General features: G+C 48.9%; 1 protein-coding gene across 4 annotated transcripts in view; it reads right to left on the bottom strand.

Moving 5' to 3' along the window:
• Positions 1-1,756: 1,756 nt before the first annotated feature.
• LOC132393512 (carcinoembryonic antigen-related cell adhesion molecule 8-like) overlaps positions 1,757-22,563 on the bottom strand; it is a 34,416-nt gene continuing 13,609 nt past the window's right edge. For all 4 annotated transcript variants that reach the window (XM_059968891.1, XM_059968869.1, XM_059968880.1 and 1 more), the window contains 8 exons: positions 22,353-22,432; positions 20,449-20,802; positions 16,134-16,406; positions 12,783-13,058; positions 12,160-12,261; positions 11,327-11,391; positions 6,310-6,411; positions 1,757-5,467 (listed from right to left, as the gene is read on the bottom strand). In XM_059968891.1, coding sequence (XP_059824874.1) covers positions 5,372-5,467; positions 6,310-6,411; positions 11,327-11,391; positions 12,160-12,261; positions 12,783-13,058; positions 16,134-16,406; positions 20,449-20,802; positions 22,353-22,395 — 1,311 coding nt within the window. In that variant the 5' untranslated portion in view covers positions 22,396-22,432 and the 3' untranslated portion in view covers positions 1,757-5,371. The remainder of the gene's footprint in view (positions 5,468-6,309; positions 6,412-11,326; positions 11,392-12,159; positions 12,262-12,782; positions 13,059-16,133; positions 16,407-20,448; positions 20,803-22,352; positions 22,433-22,563) is intronic.

The raw sequence follows: 22,563 nt of genomic DNA on the forward strand, positions 1-22,563 counted from the left end.
CACCTCGCTTTTACAAAAGACCTACATTAGTAACCCGTTTTCTCTGTACAAAGAGATTTTTGCTTTTACGAAAATTTTTCCCATATAAATTAATGGTTCTTAGCTTTATGCCATTTCGGCTTAAGAAAGGTTTCATAGGAATGCTCTACCTTTGAAGGGGGGGGGGGAACACCTGTATATATGATACAACCTTGAGATACATCTCCTTACAGACAGACACAAAACAAGACGGCCAAAAGAATCTATTGCAAAAGGAAGACCGAGAAACACCCAATACGTAGAGAGAGAAAAAGCAACAAATCTTGCAAATGTACTAAAGTGAGTCCTCAGATGCAAAACCCGGAGAAGTCCTCACAGCCTCAGAGTGGAGTAAACATCGTGGGGCAGTGAGCAGAACCAGCTCGACCCTCACCTTTAGTCAACACCCTGCTTTTTCAATCCACCTGGCCCCGAGTTTAAACTGTCCGAACGTCAGATTGTTCTATGCACCAGGACCTGGGCCTTATTGCATCAATACGCTCTGGGCCTGGACACCGCGTACCCGCCCTTTCCAAAACAGCCCAGCACTTAGATCGACCAAACCTCGCTCTTGGATTAGGTGGATGGGTCCTGAATCTGCCTTTCCACTTTTTCTCCACTCCACTTGCTCCGACTTCGTTTCGAATATGCCTCGACCTTGCCCTGATCTGGACTCGCACCTGCACGCATCAACCCTCGACCCAGCCTGGCCTTCGCCTGCCTCTTTGTTTTTTGTGGTGATTGTTGGCCATAGTTATTTTTACAGAAAAAGCCTGATAAATAAAGCATTTATTTATTGCATTGTAGGGGAATTAAGAGTTATGGGCAAAAGGCGGGCAGGTGGAGATGAGTCTGTGGTCAGTTCAGCCATGAGCAGGCTCGATGGGCCAGATGGACTACTCCTGCTCCTATTTCTTGTTTTGGGAATAACCAGTAAGTTTTTGTTTGCCCTCAGCAGGGCCATCTTAAATTTCCCTCTCAGGTGGGAATGCGGGCTGCGCTCTCACAGGAAAGTGGTCAAGCAGCTGGACTGAGGAGGGGGAATGGCATGGTGCATGAGAGGGATAATAGGGGAGAAGGGGTTTCTGATGCTGAGCACAGGACATTGAGCAAGACAGAGGCGTAGCGATTACTGTACCAGCAACTACCCGTCACGGTGAGGAGTCTGACCATGTCCAGGTGCTCCGGTGTCCTCCCACATTCCAAAGACGTCCGGATTGGTTAGTTGTGGCCCAGGAAGCTGATAGGAGTTGGACAGCACATCCTGAGACTGTGTTTGCTGATGCATATGACACATTTCACTGTATGCTTGGATGTTTTGATGTATATGCGACAAACAAAAGTAATCCTTAATCTTAACTTGATCTCTCTCACCTTCTCCCTTCTCTGCCCAGTTTGTGTCCTCCTCTTCCACTTCCCGTGCGCTGCAGTGAGAAGGCAGGAGATTGGGGCTGAGAGGTAAAATGGATTAGCAATGATGAAATAGCGGAACAGACGCGATGGGCCAAATGGCCTAACTCTTCTCCTATATATTATGGTCTTCTCCACCACCCACCCACCCTTCCCTCCCTTTACTCTCCATTCCACTCTCTCTCCTTTTCATGTTATCTTGACCCCTTTCTCCCTCCCTCTCCTCCTTTTTCTCACACATCACCTCCTCCTCGCACCTCCCCCACTTCCCTCCTCCCTCTTTTCCCTCCCATTTCTCTTGCCCCCCACAGATGACAATTTGTTCAAATTAGTTATTTATTAAATAAGCATTTAGGCATGCCTTTACATAGCCCAATGGGCACATTAGGAAGAGTGGCTCAACAAAGTGACCATGTTCATATCTACAATCTAGGAAAATCACAACAGGACTGTGGACTTTTAAACTCTAATTGCATTAGGTGATTGTATGAGGCTGACAAAATAAACAGTGCAGGTATTCCAATAATAAATGCAATGAGAAACTCAACACAAACTGATTGTGATGTAAACTGAGGTAGTGCATAAAGAACTGACAAAGTGACAGTAATGGAGTAACCGAGGGAGGGAGAGTTAAGGGTCCGAAAACAGGGCAGCCCCACCGGGAAGAGGATGTGCGAAGGACTTGATCTGTTCCGGAGTCGATCCACAGACTGGAACTAGTTGTTCCTAGAGTCTGATTGTCTGGGATTTCTAAGAAGGTAAAACAGAGATCAGGAAATGGACAAGAGTGGCTGGCATGCCTGACTGTACTGTTGGCCTTTCTGAGGCTCTGCAGGGTGAGCATGGACAGGATGAACAAGATGGAAAGATCCTGTGACAGACTGGGTAGTGATTACCCCCACTACGGGTTCTGATGGTCCAGATGTGTGGTACAACCCAACGGGATACTTTCCACGATGCAGCTCTGGCAGGTCCGTAGAGCGCCCATGGACATACTGAACAGCGTATAGAACATACAACAGCAGAGCACAGTACAGGTCACTTGGCCCTCGCTGTTGTACTGACGATGTTATTGATTGAATCCATGATCCATCTAAAACTTTCCTCCAACATAGCCCATAATCCAGTTGTCTTTAAATTGGTCTTTTAGATCTCCACAAAGTACCCGCCTCCACCAGCAGTGCATTCCAGGCAATTGCCACTCTGTTAAAAAAGCTGACCTCTGACTTCTCTGCGGAATTTCCTCCACACACCTTCAATGAATGTCCCATGACCTAACGGCTACCTTCTCTATCAATGCCTCTCATAATCCTGTACATCTCTATCAATTCACCTCTGATCGTCCATTCCCTGGGATGGAGGACAGTCTTGGGGAGAGACTGGAAGGTTGGGACAGTTCTACATGGGCAGAGAAGGCTGAAGGGAGACCTGATGGGGTTGTGCAATACTATGTGGTCACAGATAGGGCAGATAGCGGGAATCCTATCCCTATGGCAGAGGTATGTAAAGCCAGAGGGTACAGGATAGGGTGAGGGGTTCAGAGTGGGATCTGAGGGGGCATTCTCTCCCATAAGGGTGAGGGGAATGGAGTCTGGAATGAGGGAATGGGGGAAGACAGAGAATCAGTGTAGTGGAACCTCACTGTATGACATTTTCATATGAATTAATTTGGCCTTTTCCGGACCTTTCTGCTTATTCATGTTCAGGTATGGAGTTCCGGAGTTCTTTGACACTATCTTATACTTGTAAACTGTTGTTATTGCCTGTGTTAGTTTAGTTTAGTGTTTTATTTTTTTTAATATATATTTTTTCTCACATATTTTTTAATATTTTTTTTCTTTTTTAATGGTTATTTGTTTTTTTTTCATATAATCATGTGGACTTGATTAAGGTACTTTCTTTTGTTGATGTTTAGTAGGATATTATTATCTTATTATCAATGTGATTTCAAGTCTATTGTATTTATAATTTACTTATTATTATGTTATTTTTTTTTTGTGTATATGTGAAAATCAATAAAAAGATTGAAAAAGAAAAGAAAGGAACCTCACTGTAGAGCAACATTAACTCAGTGTTTGAACCCGGGGTTGTGTGTGGGGCAGCGCAGAGTGAGACTCACTCAGTGTCTGATTCAGAGAATGTGTGATGGGACAGTATGGATGGAGCTTCACTGTGTCTGACAAGGGAGTGACGGGACTGTCTGGATGGAGATTCACTGAGTCTGACAAGGGAGTGTGTGACAGGACTGTCTGGATGGAGATTCACTGTGTCTGACAAGGGAGTATGTGACGGGACTGTCTGGGTGGAGCTTCACTCTGTGTCTGACAAGGGAGTGTGTGACTGGACAGTCTGGGTGGAGATTCACTCTGTTTCTGACCCCGGGAATGAGTGATGGGACGGTGTGGAGGGAGTTTCCTGCTGTGCCTGATCCCGGGAGTGATTGATGGGATGGTGTGGAGGGGGCTTCATTCTGTGTCTGACCCTGAGAATGTGTGATGGGACAGTGTGGAGGGAGCTTCACTCTGTGTCTGACCCCAGGAGTGTGTAATGGGATGGTGTGGAGGGAGTTTCACTCTGTGTCTGACCCCAGGAGTGTGTGATGGGACGGTGTGGAGGGAGCTTCACTCTGTGTCTGACCCGGGAGTGAGTGATGGGACGGTATGGAGGGAGCTTCACTCTGTGTCTGACCCTGAGAATGTGTGATGGGACGGTGTGGAGGGAGCTTCACTCTGTGTCTGACCCTGAGAATGTGTGATGGGACGGTGTGGAGGGAGCTTCACTCTGTGTCGGACCCCGGGAGTGTGTGATGGGACAATGTGGAGGGAGCTTCACTCTGTGTCTGACCCCAGGAGTGTGTAATGGGATGGTGTGGAGGGAGCTTCACTCTGTGTCTGACCCGGGAGTGAGTGATGGGACGGTATGGAGGGAGCTTCACTCTGTGTCTGACCCGGGAGTGAGTGATGGGACGGTATGGAGGGAGCTTCACTCTGTGTCTGACCCTGAGAATGTGTGATGGGACGGTGTGCATTATTCTGTGTCTAACCCCAGGAGTGTGTGATGGGACAGTGTAGAGGGATCTCACTTTGTGTCTGACCCCGGGAGTGGAACAGTTTGGAGAGAGCTTCTCGCTGTGCCTTGCCCCCTTTCCCTGGCAGCTCATCCCACATACCCACCACCCTTTGGGTGAAGAGGTTGCCCCTCAAATCCCCTTTAAGTCTTTCAATGCTTCACTCTGTGTGCTGCAGGTTAATGCTCCCTCTCCACCTGAAACTTGGAGTATCCAACAACAATGTGTAATGGGCTCAGAGAGCCCTGAGTCAATGTGAGAGTTCACACATCCCTGAGGATTCCAGGACTGAATCCGATGCAGTCCACATTCAAGCGTCAAACGGCTCAATCCGTGTTCAGGACCCAATACGGCCCAGTCCATGTTTAGGTCACTGATCTGGCCTTTTCCGGGTCCGTGACCCAGTGCAGCCTGATACGTGCACAGGCCTCCATTCTGGATAAATCCATGTTTGGGACCCTGTATATGGGCCCGATCCAGTTCAATCCTGATATGGTCCAGCCCTTGTCCCAGGTGAATTCTTGGTTTCAGAGTCGGGAACCGGACTAGAATGAGGTTTGAGGTTGTATTAGAATCCCTCATGTGAACTGAGGGGTGGGGATGGCTTGTTTGTAGTGAGGCATTGGCCCTCGAGGCTTGTTCCATGAGGAGGTAGGGTTCCTCAATATGCTGGACCTGTGAAAACACTCAATCACACATCAATGTGAGGCGTCCGTCCGTACCCTCACGGTCCATATTAATATCCCCGTCGGTGCCAGGAATCGGGGAAGATGATGGTTCTGTGGAATTCTGCTCAGTTCTCCATAACCAGTATCACGGGAGGGGAGTCTCAGTGGTCCACGTTCCCACTCCCCCCATCCTCCGCTGCCCCAGCCCTCAGACCAGGGTGGATTGGCGGCCGCTGGTTAGGGCCACACTGCGGGGTACAGATGCTCCGTTCAGAGTGGAGGGAACCATGGATCCTGTGGAAGGCTGTGGGAGGGGTTGGAGGGAAGGTGAGTGATGAGGGAGAGGGTGGGGAGGGGAGGAGTGATGTGAGACAGAAGGAGGGAGAGGGGTGATGGAGACCAGTGCAGGTGGGCGGGGGAGGATTGGGTGAGGTAGGGAGTGGGTGGAGGGGATGAGAGGAGGGGTAGGGAGATGGAAAGAGGGTTCAGGGGAAGAGGTGAGCAGTGATGGACAGAGAAGGGAAATGGAGGAGGGGGGATGGATGAGGGAAATAGAACAGTGAGAGTGGAGGAGGGGTAGGGATGGGGGAGAAGGGGAGCAGGAGGGAAAGAAAGAGTGGAGGAGGAGGTGTGAGAGGGGTGAGAAGGAAAGAAAGATCACATCAGACCTGCTTCCAGGAGATCCCATAATCTTTCCAATACCAACAGGCCAATCACCCCCTCCAATCTAGTCACACACACCATCTCTTGCCGTCCCAACATCCTCTCCCCTCCCATTCCTCCCAGCCATTGCTGACACCCTGTCCATGTGGGATCACATCCCACACCTCTGCACAGAACCACCAGCGTAAGATCTGTAACGGAACATAATAACCAACCCGCTTCCAGCTGGACCCAGGCAGGACAGGCGAAGGGAAGGGAGTGTAGGGGTGGTGTGGTTAAGGTTTGATGGAGTTGGGTTTGGTGTAATGTGTGGGTATAGGTGGGTGGGATTAGGAAAGCCCCTCACTCACTAGCGGTAGAGAGAGAGCAGAGATCCGTAGGAAAGAGGGGGTGTGGGTAAGGAGGGGATGGCTAAAGGGGTCGTGTAGGTGTAGAGATGAGTTTAGGGATGAGGGTGGGTAGGAAAGGACCCTCTTCACTCACCGGGTAGCTGCTGTGGTTCCCATCTGGACCCCCTCTTTCGAAGGGTGGCGGTGTAGTGAACCCCGGAGTCTCCTGTTGGTGCTTGTAGATCCAGGGCAGGACCTGTGGAGGGAGGGACAGCAGGAAGTTTCAATAAGCAGAAGGGAGCCCAGTATGACCCTTCAGCCTGTTGACCACAGATTCCTATACCATTCTCTCCCTCTCCCCCTCCCGATGCAGAGGCTGCCTACTTGGCCCCTTTTCTCCTGCTCCACAGTCAGTCTGCTGCAGACTTCCTCACTATCTGTCTCTGATCCCTATCCTCCTCCAGCCTTGGATATATTTATACCCCTCTCTCTGTACAAATTCCCAGAGATCCACCTTCCTCTGGGGCAAGGAGTTGCCTAGACTGCCCACCCTCTGCTCGACATCACCTCCCAGCCCGAGGTTAAATGACTGTCCTGACTTGAGACTCTCTCACTGGGAATGACATCTCCACATCTCATTTGTCCTGTGATCGAGATGCCTGGAAGTTCACAGTTCAAAGCAAATTAATTGTCATGTACAACTCTGAGATTAATTTGCTTGAGGTATTTACATGAAAATGAAGAATTCAATGAATTTTACAGAAATCTATACATAAGTGGACAAAGACTGATAAACTGTGCAAAAAATACTGCGATCATGTGTTGTCGAGTACTTGGAAGTGAGTCTGTAGGTTGTGGAATCAGTTCAGTGTTGAGGTGATTGGAGTTATCCACTCTGGTTCAGGAGTCCGATGGTCATAGATTATGAACTGTCCCTGAACTGGATGGTGTGGGACCCAAGGACACAGACCCCTACCTTCACTGCTCTTTATCCCTGGCTCAAGCTTAGTGTAGCTAGTGTGGATCCACCCTGAGATCCAGAGGAAGTCAGATAGTAGGCAGTAAATACTTATCCTCTGCTACCTGCCATAGAATGAGACAACACATAAACAAGCAATTCCGCCTGACCAGTCCATACTGACCAAAGCATCTGCTTGACCTTGGGGCAAGGAACACGCCAAGTGCTGGAGGAGCTCAGCAGATCGGGCACCATCAATGGAGGAAACAGGGCAGTCAATGTTTCGGGCCCAGTTCTGGCCTCAGAGGGTGGACTCACTGAACCCCTCCAGAAAACAGTCTGTTGCTCCAAGTTGCAACATGTGCCATCTTCTTTGGAAAATGAGGCGGATCTTGGCATCCAGGGGCACAGATCCCTCAAGTTGCTGCACGTTGATAGGTGGATGGTGTGCTGGCCTTCATGAATCAGGGGATTGAGTTCAAGAGCTGGGAACAGGTCTATAAATCACTGGTTAGATCACGCTTGGAATATTATGTTCAATTCTGGTTGCCTCGTTATAGGAAGAATGTGGAGGCTTTTGAGAGAGTGCAGAGGAGATTTACCAGGATGCTGCCTGGATTAGAGAGCATGTAGGTTGAATGAACCAGGGGTTTTGGCATGAAGGAAGATGAGGTGACTTGATAGATGTGTACAGGTTGATAAAAGGCAGGACGATAGAGTGGACCAGTTACGCGGGGTTACATAGTAAACTCTGAGAGGTTACGTAGTGGCTTTGTTTTCTCTTCCAAATCTGGAATTAACTTTCCCAGCCATTCTAGTATGCAAAGGAAACTACAGACCTCTGATACATGGTTTCATATTCTGAACTCCTGCCAATTTGCCTGAATCTTTTTGCATTTCTTCCAAGTCCAGTTGATGGCCTGAGAACTTTACTTACGACTTTACAAGTCTTTTTGTTCAGTAGATTACAGTCTGTTTCAGTTTCTGCGAGGCAGCTCAACTCCCTTGTCATGTTCCACACTTGAGCCTCCAATGATGAGTATATCATCCATTGACAGACTAGTCACAGACTTCCAGTCAGAGAGGCAACCATCCACTACCACTCTCTGGCTTCTCCCACAAAGCCACTGCCTAATCCAATTTACTACCTCATTCCGAATGTCGAGCTACTGAAACGTCTTTACCATGAAGAACATTGTCAAATGCCTTGCTGAAGTCTATGTAACCAATATCCACTGCCTTGTCTTCATCCACTTTTCTGGTAACTTCCTCCAAAAACTCTATAAAATTGGTTAGACATGACCTACCATGCACAAAGCCAAGCTGACTATCCTTAATCAGTCCATGTCTATCCAGATACTGATATATCTGTTCCCTTAGAATACCTTCCAATAACTTTCCCCACATTTAACGTCAGTCTCACCAGCCTATAAGTTCCTGGTTTATGTTTAGAACCTTTCTTAAGCAGCAGAACAACATTGGCTATCTTCCAATTCTCTGGTACCTTTCCTGTCTCTAAGGATGGTTTAAATATCTCTGCTAGGGCTCCTGCAATTTCTGCACTCGCCTCCCAAAGGATCCGAGGAAACACCTTATCAGGCCCTGGAGGTTTATCCACCCTAATTAGCCTCAGGATAGCAAACACCTTCTCTTCTGTGGTCTGTACAGGGTCCATCAAGTTGATGCCACTTTATCTCACTTCTATAGACTCTGTGTCCATTTCCAGATTAAATGCAGATGTAAAAAAATTGTTTCAGATCACCCCCATCTGTTTTGGCTCCACACATGGATTACCATTCTGATCTTCCAGAGGACCAATTTTGTCATATCAGAAACGATCTGGTTTCTTTCTTAAATGTTCCCTTACATTCCTTATACTCTATAAGCACCTAATTTGTTCCTACCTGCCTATACCTGTTATGCACCTCCTATTTTCCTTAACCAGGGCCTCAATATCTCTCCAAAAAACCAAGGTTCCCTACACTTGATATCTTTATCTTTTATGCTGACAGGCACATTCCAGCATTGCACTCTCAAAAATTCTCTTTTGAATGCCTCCACTTACCGAGCACACCTTTTCCAGAAAACATCCAGTTCCAATCCACACTTGCTAGCTCATTTCTGATTGTCTTGGCCCCTCTCCAATTTAGAACTCAGCACGTGGACCAGATGTTTCCTTTTGCATATGTACTTTTAAACTAATGGCATTGTGGTCACTAGATGCAAAGTGTTCCCCTGCACAATTTTCTGTCACCTGGCCTGTGTCATTCCTTAACAGCAGATCCAGTTTCACACACTCTTTCACTGAGACATCAATGTACTGACGAAGGATATTTTACTGAACACTGATAAACACCATCCCATCTCATCCTTCTACAGTATGGGAGTCTCAGTGAATGTGCAGAATGTTAAAATCACCTGCTGTAATAACCTCACACAAAATGCTGGTGGAACACAGCAGGCCAGACAGCATCTATAGGGAGAAGTACGGTCTCGGCCCGAAACGTCGAGAGTACTTCTTCCTATAGATGCTGCCTGGCCTGCTGCATTCCACCAGCATTTTGTGTGTGTTGCTTGAATTTCAAGCATCTGCAGATTTCCTCATGTTTGCTATAATAACCTCATATTCCTTGCAATGATCTGCAATCTCTCTACAAACTTGCTCTTGGACTGTTGGGAGGTCTGCAATATAGCCCCATTAACATGGTCATACCTTTCCTATTTCTCAGTTCCACCCATAGTGCCTCTCCAGACAAGTTCTCAGTCTGTCCTGACTGTCTGACTAGTAATGCCACCCCTCCTCCTTTAATATCTCCCAGTCTGTCACATCTAAAACAACGGAACCACAGATTATTGAGCTGTCAGTCCTGCAACCAAGTCTCGCTAACGGCTACAATACCGTAATTCCAGGTGTTGATCCATGCCCTGAGATCACTCGCCTTTCCTACAATACTCCTTGCATTAAAATATACACACCTCAGGACTCTATTCACATATTGCTCAACATTCTGATTCCTGACATTGTCTGAGGTCTTATCAACATCACTCTCCACAACCTCTCATGAACTGTTCTGGCACTCTGGTTCCCATCCCCCTGCAACTCTAGTTTAAATCCCAACTTGTGAAATACTCCTAAATTTCTCCTTGTCTGTTTTGTACTCTTTTATCTGAGCATCTATCAGTCCTAATCCACCCACGGTGTCATCTGCTTTCTCACCCATGATGACTATCATTGTGCTAACTTGCTGCTATTCTGAAGCTTGAGTGAAATTGCTTGCTATCCTAAATTTCTCAAACTGTCTGAGCCCCTAGTTTAGAGAAATCAAATTTCTTGAGAAGCTTGTTAGGTAAGTAGATGTAGGTACTGCATGTTATTGCTTCATTTTCATGTTCGTTACTTATTTGGACTCCAAAAGTCATTCCCCCCCCCCCCCCCCAACCCCAAAGAGTTTGACTGACTTCTGTGCATTGTCTGTGTCTCTGGGCACTTCTCCAGTCCAGTGGCCACAGGTTATTACAATGTGTCCACTACTGGGCATAGCTTGAAGGCATTGCCCAGGCTAGCTATCTGCTCCGCCTTGTGGTGCGTATGATTGGAAACTAGCATAGGTAGTTTAGGTTGATAAGTCTCTGAATATTTTTCATAGATCAACCACTTTTTTACGATGTGGTGTTCTTTATTGAGGGGCAGTGCAGAGCACGCCAGGATGTCAGCGTGCAGGATACTGAACCAAACTTTATTGATAATGCTCCTTGTACAGTATGTGAAGTCCTCCCATGAAGGAGCAGCTAACTGAATGACATAAATATAACTACCACTACACACACCCAGCAAAATCTTACCCTTTACCCACACACTGAGGGGCAATTCACAGTGGCCCATTAACAAGCGCCCCACTCCACACACACACACAGTGTTGAAGGTCATAATTCAATGGGGGTCTGATGCTGTGACAGGATGACAGAGACGGGCAGCAGGGTAGAGACCACAGGAGGTGGTGTAGGAGACAGTGAGGGTGTGGCGGTCGGGTCACAGACGAAGTGGGGTGTTGGGCTGGAGAGTTCACAGGGAGGGGAACGGGTGTAGGAGCAGGACAGGGGTCAGAGATGTAGGGATAGGGATATAGGGGTCATAGTGTGTCAAAGAGACAGGGAAATGTAGGGGCCGGAGTGAATCACAGAGATAGGAGGGGGCGATTAGAGGGCATCTCACCTTGGCATCCACCTCTCTTGATCTTGCAACCTCTGCTTGTTTCTTTGAGGGGTTATTCCTGTTTTCTGTAGGGTTAGAGAAGGACAATCAGTGGAGCAGGGGAGGGAGAAATTTGGGGGCATAGACCTCATGTCCTGTTGTAACCCTCCCCCTTGCCCACAACATCCCCCTCTCCCATGCCTGCCTCTCACCCTTGGTTCCACCTTCGCTTTCCATTCCACCAAATTTATTCCATGACTCCAATTTTGCACCCCCTTGGTTCACTCCCTGCTCCATCCCCTTCCACTTTCCACATCACCTTTCACTAGTCCTGTTTCCACCCCTGGTCCACAGCTTTCTCACAGATCCCCTTTTCTTCCCTGGCCCTTTGTCCCTACTTTACCCCCTCCCCACTCCCTCTTTTGCTATTCCTTCCATCAGCATTCACCTCCTTCCCCGTATGCACTCTCCCATTCCTTCCCTCTGAATAATCAGCTCTCTGAGCGAAGCTGTACAGGGCAGACTGGTGATGTTCCTGCCCGGCTGTTGTGACTCCCATTCACACCCTCTTGGCTGTGTGTATACAGACGCTTGTGTGTGTGCGAGAAAGAGAGAGTTTCTGTGTGCGTGCGTGCACGTGCACACGTGTTTGTGTGTGTGTGTGTGCGTGCATGTGTGCAGGTGTATCTATGAGTATGCATTTGTCTGTATGTATGAGGCTGTGTACGTGTCTCTCTGTGTGGGTGTGTCTGAGTGTGTGTGCATGCAGGGTTATATGTGAGTACGTCAGAAAGTGACTGAAAGTGGTTGTGTGATTACCCCTTGGTCCAGACACAGACCGCAGTTATACTCACTCCAGCGTTTGTACAGGTAGACGATCAGGACGACAATAATGATTAGGGCAGCCACTGCTCCAATAACGACCCCCGTCACCCCTCCAGCACTCAGACATCCACCTGCAGACAGAAGGGAGGGTCAGTCTGAGCTGAGACAGAAAATGGCGTCCCCTCCCCTCCCCTAGGCAGCGAGTTACAGGCTGGGATCTAATCCAGGGTGTCGGGGGTTTATGTGTAGAATAACAGATCCCCTGGAGTGGTTTGCAGGCTGGGATCTAATCCAGGTGTCCTGGAGGAGTTGGGGGTTATATATGGAAAAACAGATTCTCAGGAGTGAGTTGCAGGCTGGGATCTAATCCAGGTGTCTGGCGGTTTTGTACATAGAATACCAGATTCCTGGGAGTGGGTTACAGGCAGGAATCTAACCGAGGGGATAGAAAGAATACAGATCCCCAAGAGTAGGTTATAGGATGTGATCCAGGGGATGAGTGGATTGATGCAGAGAATCACAGATCCCCAAGAGTGGATTACAGAGTGCGATCGGATCCGGACCCTGGGCTGGGACAGAGTGGCGTGTGTGTGTGAGACAGCCTCGCTGATCGAATTGCCATGGTTCCAACTCTGAGAACGGTTTCACTCACCCACGCCGACGACCCTAGTGGACACTGCCCTCTCCAATCCTGTCTGGGCATTGGATGCGGTGCAGGTGTACAACCCTGAGTCATTGGAGGTCAAACTGTTGATCGAGAGGGTGCTGCCTTGCGCCTGCGCCTGTCCCTGCAGAGTCCAGCTGAAGTTGGCCTGAGGCACCGAGTCTGCTTGGCAAATCAAACTCCCGCCTCGTCCCAGAATGACCTGGTCTGGGGTAACACAGTCTGATTGGAACCGATGGCTCACCACCAGTGATTCTGGGCCATCTGTGGATAGACAGAGACCATAAGGGTGTCTGGAAGAATGACAATCTGGGTATTTGTTTGTGGGCATCACTCTCTGTATCTTTCTGCGAGTGTGTGTGTCGCAGTGTGCATATCTGGGTGTGCGTGTGTTTGTGTGACTGTCTCAGAGTTTGTGCCTGTCTGTGATGTAGCTCTGAGTGGGAGAGTTGGTGTATCTTTGTGAATATTTCTGTGTCTGTGTGAGTGTGTCTGAATGTGTCTGTGTGTGAGAGAGTATGTGTGTGAGTCCCTGTGGATGTTTTTGAGAGTTTGTGTTTGTCTGTACTGTAATGTACCTCTGAGTGTGAAAGTTCGTGTGTCTTTGGAAACATTTCTGTGTGTGTGTGAGTGTGTCTGAATGTGTGCGTATATCTGTGATACACCATGGCATGTGAGAGTAAATATATCTGTGAGATATCTGTCTGAGGGGTGTGAGTCCGCATGATATCTGTCTGAGGGGTGTGAGTCTGCGAGATATCTGTGTGAGGGGTGTGTGTCTGAGATATCTGTCTGAGGGGTGTGAGTCTGAGAGATATCTGTCTGAGGGGTGTGTGTCTGAGAGATATCTGTGTGAGGGGTGTGTGTCTGAGATATCTGTCTGAGGGGTGTGAGTCTGAGAGATATCTGTCTGAGGGGTGTGTGCCTGAGAGATATCTGTCTGAGGGGTGTGAGTCTGCGAGATATCTGTGTGAGGGGTGTGTGTCTGAGATATCTGTCTGAGGGGTGTGAGTCTGAGAGATATCTGTGTGAGGGGTGTGTGTCTGAGATATCTGTCTGAGGGATGTGAGTCTGAGAGATATCTGTCTGAGGGGTGTGTGTCTGAGAGATATCTGTCTGAGGGGTGTGTGTCTGAGAGATATCTGTCTGAGGGGTGTGTGTCTGAGAGATATCTGTCTGAGGGGTGTGAGTCTGAGATATCTGTGTGAGGGGTGTGTGTCTGAGAGATATCTGTGTGAGGGGTGTGAGTCTGAGAGATATCTGTCTGAGGGGTGTGTGTCTGAGAGATATCTGTCTGAGGGGTGTGTGTCTGAGAGATATCTGTCTGAGGGGTGTGAGTCTGAGAGATATCTGTCTGAGGGGTGTGAGTCTGAGAGATATCTGTCTGAGGGGTGTGTGTCTGAGAGATATCTGTGTGAGGGGTGTGAGTCTGAGAGATATCTGTCTGAGGGGTGTGTGTCTGAGAGATATCTGTCTGAGGGGTGTGAGTCTGAGAGATATCTGTGTGAGGGGTGTGTGTCTGAGAGATATCTGTGTGAGGGGTGTGAGTCTGAGAGATATCTGTGTGAGGGGTGTGTGTCTGAGAGATATCTGTCTGAGGGGTGTGTGTCTGAGAGATATCTGTCTGAGGGGTGTGAGTCTGAGAGATATCTGTCTGAGGGGTGTGTGTCTGTAAGGTTCATGTCTGGGGCTGTGTGTCTGTGAGGAATGTGTCTGGGGGATGTGAGTCTGTGAGATATCTGAAGGGTGTGTAGATTATCTGTGAAAGTGTCTTTTCTGTCAGTGAGTGTGTGTTTGTTTCTGTATCACTGAGGTTGGTCCCATTTCTGGGCCTACTCTCTGTCCCTGAACTCTACTCCCAATCAGTTCTGATCTGAGCACTCCTCTCCCATCCCTCCTTCTCTGTCCACATCCTCCCTCCCCAACCCCTCCTCTCTTTCACACCTCTTCTCTCCCATATACTCTCCCTCCTACACTCTCTCCCCTACACTTTCTCCATTATCTTTCTCCTCCTTTCCCACAGTCTTCCTCCTCTAACCACTCCCTAAATACCCTCTCTACATTCCCTTCCTTCACCCCACTCGCTCGCTCCTCTCCCACATTCTCTCTCTCCCTTCACCTTTACTTCCTACCCTTCTGTCCCTACCTCCTCTTGCCACAGTGCTCACACCACAGTCCCTGTGTCTCTTCCCCTCATTCCACTCCCAACATTCTTCTACCCACACTCTCTATGCCTGCTCCAATCCCTTTCATTCCCATTTGCCCAAACTCCTTTCCTCAACCCTCCTCCCCATGGAGCTCTGGCTGACAGTGTAACCCACCATACACGTCTACCACCTGGCATTCATGCAGCCCTCATCCCTCCTTCCGTCCCCTCCACTTCCTCCTTCAGCCTCTCTTCCTCTCTGACTCTTTCTTCCACATCACACTTCACTCACTCCCACTTCCTCCTTGGCCTACAGTCAGTCTTCCTCCCCTCACTCCACACTACCCCATCTTTGTTCTGTTTCTTCCCCAAAACCAACCACTTCCTCCCTCCTCTCCTCCCTCTCCGTCCCTTCTCCCCTGACTCTCCCACTTCTCCCTCTCCATCCCCAAAACCCACCACTCCCCTTCTTCCTCCTCCCTCTGTTCCTACCTAAAACCAAAACCACTCCTTTCTTTCACACCTTCGCTCCTCTCCTCCCTCTCCCTTCCTTCTCCCCTCCCTCTCCAAAACCCACACCTCCCTCCCTTCTCCCACTTTCCTCCTTCCCCTTCCTCCCCCTTCCTTCTCTTCCAGCCTCCTTCTCCCAACCCTTCTCTCGCCATCTCCAAAACCAGCCCCTCCTGTCTCTTTTCCTCTTCCTACTCAAAACAAACACCCCTCCCTTCCCCTTCCTTCTCTCCCTTTTCCTCTTTCCTCAAAACACAACCCTCCCTCATTTCTGTCACTTCCTCATCCTTCCTCTCCCTCTCCTCCCAAACCCTCCACTTCCACCTGCCCACTTAAAACCTCGCTTCTACCCCTTCCAAACCCTCCCTCTCCCACCCCTTCCTCAAAACCTACCCCCTCCATTATCTTCACTCCTCCTCCCCACTCTACCCTTCCCCATCCTCCTCCTTCCAATTGCCCTTCCAAACTCCCTCTCTCCTCCTCTATTTCCTATCCCTTCTCCCACTTTGCCCACTCCCAGTCATTTCCCCTTCCCCTGCCCCTTCTTTCTTTCTTCTGTACTGCCCTCTCCTCTGACTGACTTTTTTCCCGTCCACTCGAATCCATCCTTACTGCCGTCCCTCCCTCCACTCCTCTGCACAACCGGCTCCCCTCCCTCGCTCGCCCTCCTCAGTGATACTCACAGTAGACGGTGAGGCTCTGCTGCTGGGAGCCGCTGGAGATGGGATTCCTCACCACACAGGTGTACTGCCCGGCATCCGCACGCACCACCTGCCGGATGCTCATCTCATTGCCCACCACTCTGACCCGGCTCGAGTTGACCAGGGGCTGTTCGTCCTTAAGCCACGAGAAGGAGATGCGGGTGCCAGTGAGAACTGAACAGGAGAGGGAGAAATTGGCTGTACGCTCTGGGATTCCGCTCCGGGGCCTGCTCAGGGTAACCCCTGTCACCGGCTCTGTGGGGGAGACACGCGTAGTTAGCGGAACTCAATGGGGGAGAGTGGAAGGTTAAAAAGGCAGAGCTGGTTTACAAACAGAGGCAAGATGTAAGGAAAGGCTGTTGACAGGGCAAAGCGGATGAGTTGCAATGTAAGAGGCAGACAAATTCAAAAAGGGTGCGTGCTGAACTAAAGGTATTATAATTGGCGCATGGCCTAGTGGGCAAGGCATCAGACTAGTAACCTGAAGGTCACTGGTTCGAGCCTCAGCTGAGGCAACGTGTTTGTGTCCTTGAGCAAGGCACTTAACTACACACTGCTCTGCGACGACACCGGTGCCAAGCTGCTCGGGTCCCTTGGACAACATCAGTGGCGTGGAGAGGGGAAGGCCTACAGCTTGGGCAACTGCCGGTCTCCCATACCACCCTGCCCAGGCCTGTGCCCTGGAAGCTCCAGGCACAGATCCATGGTCTCTCGAGACTGACGGATGCCACCACCATAATTGAAATGTGCACAATATACGGAATAAAGTAAATGAACTTGCAGCACTGTTAAAGATTGACGGGTATGTTGTAGGCATAATTGAATCAAGGCTGAAAGAAGATTATAACTGGGAGTTTAATGTCCAAGGATACATATTGTATCAAAATGACAGGCAGAAGGCAGAAGGGGCCACTTGCTCTGTTGGTAAAAAGTGAAATCAAATCATTAGAAGGAGGTGACATAGGATCAGAAAGTGTTGAATCACTGCGGATAATGGGCAAAATGACCCATTAACGATGTGGTCTAAGAATTACAATGGGAGATGGAAAATGCATGACAAAAGGGCGATGTTGCAATAGTTATGGGGGGTGGGTGACAGTATGCAGGTAGAATGGAAAAATTAGGTTGATGCTGGATTCCAGGAGGGGGTATTTCTACAGTGCTTATGAGAGATGGTTGAGCCTACTAGGGGATTAGCTATTCTGGATCAGACATTGTGCAATGAACCAGAATTGATTACAGAGCATAAGGTAAAAGAACCCTTCAGGGAAATTGATCAGAATATGATGAAATTCACCCCGAAATTTGAGAAGCTAAAGTCAAATGTATCAGTCTTACAGTGGAGTACAGAGAATTATAGAGGCATGAAAAGAGGAGTTGGCCAGAATTGACAGGGAAAGAACACTGGCAGGCATGATGGCAGAGCAACAAAGCTGGAATTTCTGAAAGCAATTCAGAAGGCATAGGATATATACATCCCAAAGAGGAAGAATTATTTTATAGGAAAGATGACACAACCGTGGCAAACAAGAGAAGTTAAAGCCAAAGGGAGGAAAAATTTGTGGGAAGTTAGAGGACTGGGCAGCTTTTAAGATCCCACAGAAAGCAACTATAAAAATCATTAAGAAGATAAAGATCGAATACGAAAGTAAGTTAGCCAATAATATTAAAGAGGATACCAAAAGTTTCTTCAGACATATAACATGTAAAAGAGAGACAAGAGCAGATACTGGATCACTGGAAAACAATGCTGGAGAGGTAGCAATGGTGGACAAACTGAATAAGTAATCTGCATCAGTCTTCACTGTGGGAGACACTAGCAGTATGGTGGAAGTTCTGTTGTCAGTTGGCATGAAGGGTGTGAAGTTAGAGAGAAGGTTCTAGGAAACTGAAAGGTCTGAAGGTAGATAAGTCATCTGGACCAGATGGTTTACACCCCAGAGTTCTGAAAGAGGAGGCTGAAGAGATTGTGGAGGCATTAGTAATGGTCTTTCAAGAATCTCTAGATACTGAAATTGTTCCAGTAGACTGGAAAATTACAAATGTCATTCCACTCTTAAAGGAGGGAGAGAGGCAAAGAAAGGAAACTATAGGCCAGTTAGTTTGACCTCAGTGGTTGGGAAGATGTTGGAGTCAGTTATTCAGGATGAGATTTCAGGCTTCTTGGAGGCACACAATTAAATAGGCAGCAGTCAGCAAGGTTCCTTAAGGGAAAATCTTGCCTGACAAATCTGTTGGAATTCTTTGAAGAAATAACAAGCAAGATTGACAAAGCGGAATCAGTTGAATTGTATACTTGGATTAGAAGGAATCAGTTGAATTGTATACTTGGATTAGAAGGCCTTTGACAAGGCGCCACACATGAGGCTGTTTAACAAACAATGAGCCCATGGTATTACAGGAAAGATTCTAGCATAGACAAAGCAGTGGCTGATTAGCAGGAGGCAAAGAGTGGGAATAAATGGAGCCTTCTCTGGTTGGCTGATAGTGACTAGCGATGTTCCACAGGGGTCAGTGTTGGGACCGATTCTTTTTGAATTATATGTCGATGATTTGGATGATGGACTTGATGGCTTTGCTGCAGTATGCAGATGATGTGAAGATAGGTGGCGAGGCAGGTAGTTTTGAGGAAGCAGAGAGTCTACATAAGGTCAGACTGAGTAGGAGCATGGGCAAAGAAATGACAGGTGGAATATAGTGACGAGAAGTTTAAGGTCATGCACTTCGGTAGAAGGATGGAGAGAAAATACAAAAAAAACTGAGGTGCCAAGGACTCCTTGTGCAGGATTCCTTAAAGGTTAATTTGCAGGGTGAGTGTGGTGAGGAATGCAAATGCAGTGGTAGTATTCATTTCATGAGGACGAGAATGTAAAAGTAAGGATGTAATGTTGAGACTTTATAAAGCACAGGTGAGGTCTCACTTGGAATACTGTGAGCAGTTTTGGACCCCTTTTCTTAGAAAGGATGTGCTGAGACAGGAGAGGGTTCAAAGGAAGTTCATGAAAATGATTGCAGGATAGAACGGCATGGCGAAAGGTCTTGACAGAGTGGATATGGAGAGGGCACAGCTTCAGAATAGAGGGGTGTCCTTTTACAACGGAGAGGAGGAGGAATTTCTTCAGCCAGTGCGCGGTGAATCTGTGGAATTCTTTGCCGTAGGCAGCTATAGAGGCCAGGTCTGAATGTATATTTAAGCCAGATGTTGAAAGATTCTTGATTGGTCAGCGCATGAAGGGATATGGGGAGAAAGCAGGAGACTGGGGCCGAGAGGAAAATTGGATCAGCATGATGAAATGGTGGAGAAAACCCAACGGGCCTAATGGCTTAATTCTGCTGCTGTATCTTATGGTCCAAAGGGACAGAAAGTGTCACCCCCGTCACTGGCTCTGTGGAGGAGACAGTGGGTCATTGGGAAAGAGGGGAAGGAGGGGGGAGGAGGAGGGAGAAGTAAAAGGGACAGAGTGTGTCACCCCTGTCACGAGCTCTATGGAGGAGATAGACTGGATCATTGGGGAAGAGGGGGAGAGGGAGGGAAAAGGGACAGAGTGTGTCATCCCCATCACCAGCTTTCTGGGAGAGACAGAAACAATAAGTGGGACATATGGGTGGATGGGTGGGTTGGAGGGGAAGAGCAGGATGAGGGATTTGGTGGGAATAGGGAGGGGCAGAGGCCTGGAGTGAGCAGACAGGCAGATGGCAGAGAGATTGGCAAAGGGAATGGGTAAGGGAGGAGTGTGAGGGTGAAGACTGGGGAGCCAGATTGAGTGCAGGAAGGAGTGTGTGGGATGGGCAGAGGGGGAATCGAGGGAGAGTCCATGTTATCCCTCTCCGGGTCTTTGGGAGAAGATAGTCTGTCCTGTTGGATGGGGGAATGCATAGGAGAGAGTCTGAAGAGGGGATGGAGGGGAGGGACCCCCATCCTGTGGGGGTATTGAGGAAAGTGGGGAGCAGGGGGAAAACAGTGAGTGAGTGGATTGGATAGTGAGGAGGCAGCTGAGAAGGGGAAGGGGAGGGCAGTGAGGATGCAGAGGAAGGGATGAGGTGTAGAGTTGGGAGCAATGGAAGATAAGGGGGGAAAGTGTATGGTAAGGAGGGAGAGAGGATTGTGGTGGGTAGGGGGAGGTGGAACTTGAATGATGAGATGGGGAGGGTAGGGGAAAGAGGTGAGAGGAAATTGTGAGGGGGAGGGGTGGCGGAGAAGGCGAGTCTGAGTTGTGGAGGAAGAGCGGTTCCATTGGGGAGTGGGAGGGTACAGACTGAGAATGGCAGTAATCAGGTGTTTGGTCTAAGGACTCACCGTAAACCAGGAGACTGATGGTCAGAGTGGTGGTGGTGAGTCCCTGCCCACTGTTTGGTTCCACCTTGATTGAGTAGTTGCCTTCGTCCGCCAGGGTGGTGGAGCTGATGGTGAGGGAGCTATTGGGCAGCAGATTCACTCTGTCCGTGTACCGAGTGCCAGTCTTGACGAAGAGCTGCCTGTTGATCAGGGTGAGGATGGTGCTGCCCGTGGGATCCTGCCATTCCACGATGAAGTGCTGGGAGGTGGTGGAGACGGACAGTGTAGTATCCCAGCCGACTCCTGTCTGCACCGGATTATCCCCCACCGTCACCTCGACTGGCATTCCCATCACATCAGGGAATGGCCAGGAAACTGTAGACACAGAGAGCCTCCTCACTGTCTGGAACAGCACTGGCCCCACAGTCTCCCACTGACCAACTGACTCACCACACCAGCTACAGTCTCACCCAGATCACCGACAACCGGTGACAGGGGTCCCAGCTCCAACCCCTGTGGTACAACACTGTTCGCAGGCCTCCAGTCCAAACTACAAACACCGCCCCCCAACCCCATTCCCATCCTCCCTTCATAACCAGGGCGGAGAGCAGTCCAGACCCTTGTGTCAGCGTCCCATCACGGCTCAGTTTCTCCTACTGCCCTCGTTACAGCACAGGAATGGGTCCTTTGGCTCATCTAGTTGGTCCAAACGAACTAAACCAACCCCTTCTGCTTACGCAGTGTGTCCATCTCCCTCCAATCTCTGCACAGGACCGTGCTTGCCTCACAGCCTCTTAAAAACCTCTGTCGGATCTGCCTCCAACGCCACCCCAGCAGCTCATTCCAGTCACCCACTGCTCTCTGTGTGAAAAGCAAATTTGCCCCACACATCTCCTCTGAACTTCCTCCCTCTTCCTGTAAATGCATACCCTCTGGTATTACACATTTTTTCCCAGGAGGAAAAGATACTAGCTCTCTTTATCTCTGCCTCTCATAATCTTATAAACCTCCACCAGAGCTCCCCTTGACTTCTATCACTCTAGAGAGAAAAAAAAGTACAGCCAACCTCTCCTCATAGCTCGTGCCCTCTAATCAGATGACATCCTGGTGAACTTCTGCACCCTCTCCAAAGTCTCCACACCCTTCCTATAATGGCAAGACTGGAATTCTCCAGGCGTGGCCTGACCAGTTTGACAAAGCTATAATGTAACTCAATGTTTGATCAACAGCGGGATCAGTGAATTAGTCAGCTGCTGTGGATTGCCGCTCCCCTGCCCAGTGTGAGGGAGGTGTAGAATGTAGGCTCAGTTGGTGGTGGACTGGGGAGTGGGAATGGCATTGGTGTTAATAGGTCAACACTGGATCTGTCCAACAGAGGATTCCAAACATCCTCAGCCCTCAGAGAGGAGGGATCCCTCCTCATCTTCATCCACACTGGGTGATCTCTAATTCTGAAGCCTTCGCCCCAGACCATTTGGCTTGGCATGGCAGCTGCTCTCTCCATGATCACAAGAGACTGCTGAGGGCTCAGCACATCATGGGAGCAGGTCTCAGTCTCCCCACTGCCTCAGTAACACAGCTAGCATGAACAAAAACCCGTCCCACCCCAGACATTACCTCTTCTCCTCTCTGTCAATGAGACAGAAGATAGAAAGGCCTGAAAACACTTAGCACCAAGCTCAAAGACAGCTTCTACCCCACTGTTACTGTCCTACCGTCCTAGGACAGTAAGATGGACTCGACCTCATAATCTACCTCCCATCTTGGCCCTTGCACCTCTTGTCTCCCTTCACTGTGCTTTCTCTGGAACTGTAACACTCTACTCTGCATTCTGTTGTCTTTGTTGTATGGGATGATCTTTCTAGACAGTGCACAAAGTGAAATACGGGTGACATTAATAAATTTGTGACCCTGTGCCAACTTACCAAAGAGGAGGACCGGCCACAACAGCATCTGCCGAGGTGCCATAGATGAATTTCTCTCCTCGCTCTTCTTCCACAGGTATCTGAGACCAAGGTAGGTTGTCAAAGAATGGTACAGCAGAGAAACAGGCCATTCAGCACATCACATCCATCCTGACCGGTGGGCCCCCCCATCCTGTTAATCCCATCTCCTAGCCCACGGCAACCATTTTGC

This window comes from Hypanus sabinus, chromosome 1, assembly GCF_030144855.1.
Source record: "Hypanus sabinus isolate sHypSab1 chromosome 1, sHypSab1.hap1, whole genome shotgun sequence".
NCBI classification, from domain to species: Eukaryota; Metazoa; Chordata; class Chondrichthyes; order Myliobatiformes; family Dasyatidae; genus Hypanus; species Hypanus sabinus.